This window comes from Pterocles gutturalis, unplaced genomic scaffold (genome assembly GCF_000699245.1).
Source record: "Pterocles gutturalis isolate BGI_N339 unplaced genomic scaffold, ASM69924v1 scaffold4995, whole genome shotgun sequence".
Classification (NCBI taxonomy): domain Eukaryota; kingdom Metazoa; phylum Chordata; class Aves; order Pterocliformes; family Pteroclidae; genus Pterocles; species Pterocles gutturalis.
Window position 1 is genome coordinate 1 of NW_010138011.1, and position 7,444 is coordinate 7,444.

Below are 7,444 nucleotides of genomic sequence, written 5' to 3' on the forward strand. Positions count from 1 at the left end.
AAGGCCGCGATCCCAGGTGCCCGGCGGCCGTCACGGCGTGCGGCGGGGTCACCGTGCGGCACCTGAGGGTTCGGGGGTTTTTGGCTTTCTCTCCCCTGTAGAAGTTTAAAAAATGGCGAAGTTTGTGACACCCGTGATCCAGGACAACCCCTCTGGCTGGGGCCCGTGCGCCGTGCCCGAGCAGTTCAGGGACATGCCCTACCAGCCCTTCAGCAAAGGGGACCGCCTGGGAAAGGTACCTCCGTCGTGCCGTGATGTGTTGGGCTGCTGCTGGACGAGCCCTCTGTTCTTCCCAGCATCCTACCTGTGCATGGTGCCACTGGTTTTTGCTTCTTACTACTGTGGCTGCTCTTCTGATACCCATTGCAGCGCATGCTAACGCTTCCCTAATGGTTGTGAACAATTAGCAGGGGTGGCAAGCGGAGGTGGGAGTTGAAAGGATTAGTTCTGGAGTGTACAGCAGTATTTGCTTTTGCTGCTTGAAGTCCTGCAATATAAAGTGAGAGGTGGGGGGAACTGTCAGGTTAATACTGGCGTATTTTGACTGTTTATGCTTGTCCTTAGGTGGCAGATTGGACAGGAGCCACGTATCAGGATAAAAGATACACAAGTACGTGTTGTCTGGTGACTGTTCTTGTGGTTTATTTCGTATAAAGTTTTCTTCAAGCGTCGTTCCTGCTTTCATGTCTCACACCCACCCTGGTGGTTGCCTGCATTCCTCAGCAAGAGAAGCTTCTTAAATTAGGAAGCATGCCCCCACCCTTGGGATAGCTCCGTGAGGCTCTTTCTGTCCTTAGGGCTTGCTCCAGATTTTTCTGCTGCCTCATGACTAGGACTTCTCAGGGAGGCTTGGATGGGGAGCAGACATGCTGGTGTAAGGCAGGAGTCCCAATTTATGCATCAGCCTTAGGTGAAGGCAGTTGGAGGGAATTTTTGGGGAGAAAAGGGCAAAGTGTTTTTCTCCTAGAAGCTTGGTGTCAAGGTGCTTTGTTTCGTTTACAGACAAGTACTCGTCACAGTTTGGTGGCGGAAGTCAATATGCATATTTCCATGAGGAGGATGAGACTAGCTTTCAGCTGGTGGATACAGCACGAACGCAGAAAACTGCGTACCAGAGGAATCGTATGCGATTTGCACAGGTAATGTGTTTTCAGAAAGAGGCTCAGAGGAGAGCTTCAGCGGCACAGAATTATTTCGCAACTGACATACTTTTTTTTTTCCTTCATTTATGCAGAGGAACCTTCGGAGAGACAAGGACCGTCGGAACATGCTGCAGTTCAGCATGCAGACGCTGCCAAAGAGTGCCAAGCAGAAGGAGAGGTGAGGCCTCAGATATGAGTATGCCATGCTTGTGTTGGAGTGTGCGAATGTACTGCTGATAAGTTTGTGAAGAATCCACCAGAGCTACCAGCAAAGAAGAATTTCAGGATATTTCAGGTCCAATGTTTTGCTGATGTCATTGGTAGTTATAAGCATGGGTTTCAAACAGCTAACGAAGAATTCAGAAGGATTTTTGAATCCTGTTTAGAAAGTAAACGTGATGTTTTAAAGCAGAGCATACCCTGTTTGAAAAATGCTTTGTAGTCTTTGGAGATGAAAATATTTAAAGAGCTGCTCAGAGTAAAGAACAGAGCTTTTAATGCCTGGGGAATCAACAGACAGCTTAGCAAATGTTTCAGTGGCTCGGTGCCTAAACAATTGCTCCTCTGCTGGTAATTTGGAGGCATAGGAACAGTTGTGGCACATAGGAATTGAGAACTTCTCTTCATGGCTTTTCCTGTATTTGTCATTTTAGAGATCGTTTGCGCCTACAAAAGAAGTTTCAGAAGCAGTTTGGAGTGAGGCAGAAGTGGGACCAAAAATCACAGGTGAACTAGCAAGCTTTCTGCCCCCTGTGTTGGTTTGGTTTCTCTGGCTGCGCTCATGGGGCAGCTCCTCTTGCACAAATCCTGATATGCTGTGTCTCTGTTTCTCTCTCTATCTGGCCTACCTCTGGCCGCACAGCAGAAGCCTCGTGACTCCTCTGTTGAAGTTCGCAGTGACTGGGAGGTGAAAGAAGAGATGGATTTCCCTCGGCTGATGAAGATGCGCTACCTGGAGGTGTCGGAGCCACAGGACATGTGAGTTCCTAGAGCAGCTGCGTGCTTGCTTCCTGAACTGACTGGATTTTTGGAAAGCAGGAGGTCAGGGGTCTCCTGGCCTGGTCCCAGTATTCTCACTGAGGTACCTAAAGCAGGGGGAGGTAATGGAACATCCAACAGGCCCCTCAGTCCCGTGTAGTTTGTGGGTGGTGATATCTGTACAGGGAGTATCAAGATGGTCATCTTACCCCTGCAGAGAGTGCTGTGGAGCCCTGGAATACTATGACAAAGCCTTTGACCGTATTACAACAAGGAACGAGAAGCCACTGAGGAGCATTAAGCGTATCTTCCATACCGTCACTACTACTGATGACCCAGTTATCCGAAAGGTATGTTTATGGGTTTGTAAAACCTGATAGTGTGTTTCTCTGTTCGAGACCAGCTGTCACTGTTAGACCAAAATCTAAGAGAAGGGCAGAAAAATGGCAGATCCTTAAGCTTGCAAAGGAAAAGTAGTATTAGCTGGTATCATTATTTTCCTTAGGTCCAAGGCAGAGCTAGGTTAATGCAAAACTAGGAATACTGGCCAAGGAAAAGCTGTAATTCTGGAAAGGCAAGCAGGCTGGTACATGAGCTGTGTTGGGAAGGAAACTTTGTCAGAGACCTGGTTCTTCAGGTTTCTGCTTTTGGAGATGAGGAAGACTCAGATTTCTTTCTCTGACCTGACCAGCAATAAGGAGCTGTGCCTTTTCCCGAGAGAATTCACATTTTGTAGTGGGTTTCTTACTTTTTTCTTGTTCAGGTGAGGGTGGGCCTGGATTGCTGGGTAGTACCTCACGCTTTGTCTAGCAGTTAGTGGTGTACCTGCCAGTCTAGCTTCCTCAGCACGGGAGAAAAAATTCATGATCTTGGTTGATAACACTTCTGCTCTTGGCTGGGGAAGGGAAGGAGTGTCTGTTCTCGTTGCTGAAACAGTTTTCTCCTCCTCCTGTATCCATAGCTGGCAAAGACCCAAGGGAATGTGTTTGCCACAGATGCCATCCTGGCCACACTGATGAGCTGCACTCGCTCTGTCTATTCCTGGGACATCATTGTCCAGAGAGTTGGATCCAAGCTTTTCTTTGACAAGAGGGACAACTCTGATTTTGGTAAGGAAAAGACCTGAAAGAAACTGCTGATATGGTAGCTAGAGAGTCTAGTTTTCTTTGTTTTTTTGGTTTGTCTGTTGGTTTGGGTTTGGTTTTTTTTTAGTTTATTCTGTGTCTCAGTGTCCAGACTGAGACACCTGGAACAAGCTGATTACTGTGCTAGCTGTGGGAGTAACTTCAGTAGTGATCTGCTCCAGTGTGGAGCTAGAGACTCACTGAATCTGACATCATTATTCCCACGAGTATAACCACTTGTGTCTGGTTTTCTTCCCAGACCTTCTGACAGTGAGTGAAACAGCCAATGAACCACCACAGGAAGAGGGCAACTCCTTTAATTCTCCACGAAACCTTGCCATGGAAGCTACCTACATCAATCATAACTTCTCCCAGCAGTGTCTGAGGATGGTAAGGTTGAGCAGTGCTGATGGAATAGGTAGTAGGGTCTGTGTTTCAGGGTCTTAAGAAGACACTTCATTAGGCTGCTCTAATACAGCACAGAAGTGTTTTAATTGACAGAGCTGTATTAAACTGATGTCCTTTCAGTTTTGAAAGAGGTGTGATGACTCTAGTGAGCAGTGTGACTGTTGTATAGAAATTTTCACCTTCATTCCACAAAGAAGGAATCCCGTCCCCACTGGTGAAGCAGGAAGGCTTAGGGCTACACTTAGTGAAGCTGAAGTGCCAGTGGAAGCACTGCTTACAGCAAAGTGACTAATGTGAAGATGAGGCTTCTCATCAGCTGTCTTAATATTTTGGTGTTTTTTCTGTATAAGGGAAATTAGTTACTGTTGCTGTAAGAGAATATTTATCCAGCAGGGGGGAGAGCTCCCTCAGGTTTTATTTCCTAACATAGCCTTCTGTTTTATTCTGCAGGGAAAGGAGAAATACAAGTTTCCCAACCCAAACCCCTTTGTGGAGGATGACATGGATAAAAATGAAGTAGCTTCTGTTGCATACAGGTATGTTGATCCGTTTGGCAAGGGAAGAGGATTTCAGTGTGATACGGAGGCAAAATGAATCAGGAGTGTTATTGATAGAAGCTTTAACATGAGACGGATTCCTGGACATCCTCACAGGGAATAGGTAGAGGAGGAAAGGGTTTTGTTGAGTGCTTGTGTGGATCTGGAAGAGAACAAGGGTTGGAAATAACCTGCTGGGTTGTTTGTTGGCAGATACCGAAGGTGGAAGCTGGGAGATGATATAGATCTCATTGTCCGCTGTGAACATGATGGTGTGATGACAGGAGCAAATGGAGAAGTGTCTTTCATCAACATCAAAACACTGAACGAGTGGGATTCCAGGGTGAGGAAGAACAAGATCCCAAAGCTAGCTCTAACTGCTTCACTGCTGCCTGACATGCCAGGTACAGCAGGCAAGATGAGACAGACATCTGGCAGTGTCCCCCGGGTGGTTACGTTCCACCAAAGGCCTGTAACTTTGGTGGACAAGCAGTGCTGATGGAATTCTCCCCCAGATGCAAGGTAGCTGGTTTGAACCCCCTTGTCCCCAGGTGTTTGGTACAGTAGCCAGTCTGTTCCCGTGCTTCCCTCCTGAACGATTCCCTCACAAACTTCCCTTCCTAACCAGGGCTACAAGGGCTGGCCAGTCCCCACTCGTCACATTTCTCTCTTTCCAGTGCAAGGGCTTTCTCTGTAGGTTGCTGTTCACTTTCCCTCATGTGGTGTTGTAAGGTAGACAGAAGAAACTTCCCTATGTGATGTCAAGATGGTTAAAAGATGACTGCTGCTGGCTTGTTAAGTAGACCCTGGTTTTGATTCTCCTCTCAGTATTGCAATGGAGTAGACTGGCGCCAGAAGCTTGACTCTCAGAGAGGAGCTGTGATTGCCACAGAGCTGAAAAACAACAGCTACAAATTAGCCCGCTGGACGTGTTGTGCGCTGCTGGCTGGATCAGAATATCTTAAACTCGGGTAAGATGGGGTTTTCACACCAAACATCTTTCAGGTGCATTTTCCATTATTTAACCCAGTATATGTCAAAGTGAGCCATTTGCGGAATGAGTAATCATAAAATCACCCCATGTTTTGAGTGGCCAAGAGGAGAGTGCTTGTGGTGAGTGCACCAGCCTGGGTGTAAGCTGCTTCCCCTCAGCAGCTGAGGGGGGCCGATGTGCCCCCTGCTGTGACTGACCTTGTGAGACCTCATGCAGGTGACGGGCAGGCAGCCTCTGTGGTTCTTGGCTTGTTTGCTGAGATTGCCAACAAGGGAAATGCAGTGACTGCGCTACGTGTCAGGAATTTGATTGAGATCCTCAGTGCCCCTGTAATGAGAAGTTCGGTGGAGGGGAGGTATCGCCACAGCACATTTCAGATGGTCACCTTGAAATCAGTTGAGCCTGTGTTCTGCTATTGATGGTCTGGTTGAACTGCACTGTGCGCTGGCTGCTTCCGGGCATCCAGTTTCCCAGGTGTCCTGGTCAGTGCTTTTCCTGTGGTTTCTTTGCACAGCACCAGCACAGAGCTGGTGGCTCCCCTAACTAGGACTCCCATTGGTAGCTTTCACAGCAGATGATGTGGTGATTATATATAATACACAAATAGGTATGTATAATTATATATACAAAATAAGTATTTTGCTGTGGGTAATGAACAAGAGGCATGTGCTAACTCAGTTCTGCTGGTTCTGCAATCCTAGGTTCCATCCTCAGACATGGGACTGTGGTGCATTTGTATCTGTTTTAATTCCAAACTCCCCACTAATCATGCTATGACTTAATTTTTATTTGAGGGATTAATTCTTCTCTGTTTTGTACCACCCCATCTGATTTGAGTGGTACGTTACTGATTGACAGCTCGTAGTCAGGAGATCCTGTTAGCTTTCGGTGTTGGAGCATTAGGATTTTTCAGGCCAGAAAACAAAACCAAACTGACACCACAGAGATTTTTCTTGGTGTCTTTCTGCTGGTTGGGCTTAATCTCCTGATAGCCCTCTGCTTTCTTCTTGCCCCCCCAGGTACGTATCGCGTTACCACGTGAAGGACTCTGCCCGCCACGTGATCCTGGGCACGCAGCAGTTCAAGCCAAATGAGTTTGCCAGCCAGATCAACCTGAGCATAGAGAACGCCTGGGGCATCCTGCGGTGCGTCATCGACATCTGCATGAAGCTGGATGAGGGGAAGTACCTCATCCTCAAAGACCCCAACAAGCAGGTGATCCGGATCTACAGTTTGCCTGATGGCACCTTCAGCTCTGATGAAGATGAGGAGGATGAGGAGGAAGAAGAGGAAGAGGAAGGTTCGTAACATGCTTGGTGATGCGTGTTTTTAAGTGATCTGCTGGTCTGGATGACGAGGGGTGACCTGTGATAAAGACCAGATCTGAAGGGTGAGATCTGACTAGTGCAGTGACAAGAGAGGGGTGACCCTGGAGGATGTGTGGTCCCAAGGGTGGGACTTGGTGGTGGAAAAGGTGCACGTGATTGATGTTGGGAGTGCTCAGTTGGAAGCAAAAAGAGCTGAGAGTTGGAAATGCAGATGATGTGCCTCTGTATGGATACTGAGGAGGGACTGATTTTAGCAGGGGTGGGGGAGAAGACCCAGGTCCAGAGCACCGACTGGGAAAGCAGAGCTTGCCAAGGAGCCCTTCATTCAGCAGCACCAGGGTTTGGGGAGTGGGTGGGTGCTGATTTCTCTTGGTACTGGGAAATGTTTTTTTAGTACAGTTTTAGAAATCAGAGTGACTATTAGATGACACATTCACAATGCATAGTGACCTCACCTGGTTGAGGTAACTCAGTGAAGGCTTTTATAAAGTGACTATTGAAGTTGAGCAATCACGTGTGTGTCAGTCTGGCAGTTTCGGAGGAGCCACAGTGACAACTGCTGTCTTCACTTCGCTGCCTAAAGCCAGCTGTGATCCCGGACGGGTGCTCTGTGGTGCTCTGTTGACAATGGGAAGCCATCTGACCTGGAGCTCTTGCTTCTGTGATACAAAAAACATCTTCCAGCTTTTTTTTCCAGGCTGTAAACTTGGCCTGGCTGCTCTGGTTTTTATTACGGAAATTTTAGGTGTCTGTGTAATTTTTCTCAGGAATGTGAAGTGTGCAGTTCCTGATGACAGTGTGTGTGGTCAGGGCTGAGGGACAGGTTTAGGGGATGGGGGCGCAGAGGGAGGTGGGATGATCCCCTGCAGTGCCAGGCTTGTTTCTCCTCCTTCTTTGTGGTGTTTCCTTGCCAGAGCAGGTCGATTGGGGGGTG

General features: G+C 47.8%; 1 protein-coding gene across 1 annotated transcript; it reads left to right on the forward strand.

Annotated features, from left to right (window-relative positions):
- Positions 1–112: 112 nt before the first annotated feature.
- EIF3D (eukaryotic translation initiation factor 3, subunit D) lies at positions 113–6,490 on the forward strand. Its single transcript, XM_010082803.1, has 13 exons — positions 113–235; positions 565–610; positions 1,003–1,139; positions 1,235–1,320; positions 1,796–1,868; positions 2,005–2,120; positions 2,338–2,470; positions 3,082–3,229; positions 3,504–3,634; positions 4,103–4,188; positions 4,402–4,531; positions 5,017–5,159; positions 6,202–6,490. The coding sequence occupies exons 1-13, from the start codon at positions 113–115 to the stop codon at positions 6,488–6,490; spliced, it is 1,641 nt and encodes a 546-aa protein (XP_010081105.1).
- Positions 6,491–7,444: the final 954 nt, after the last annotated feature.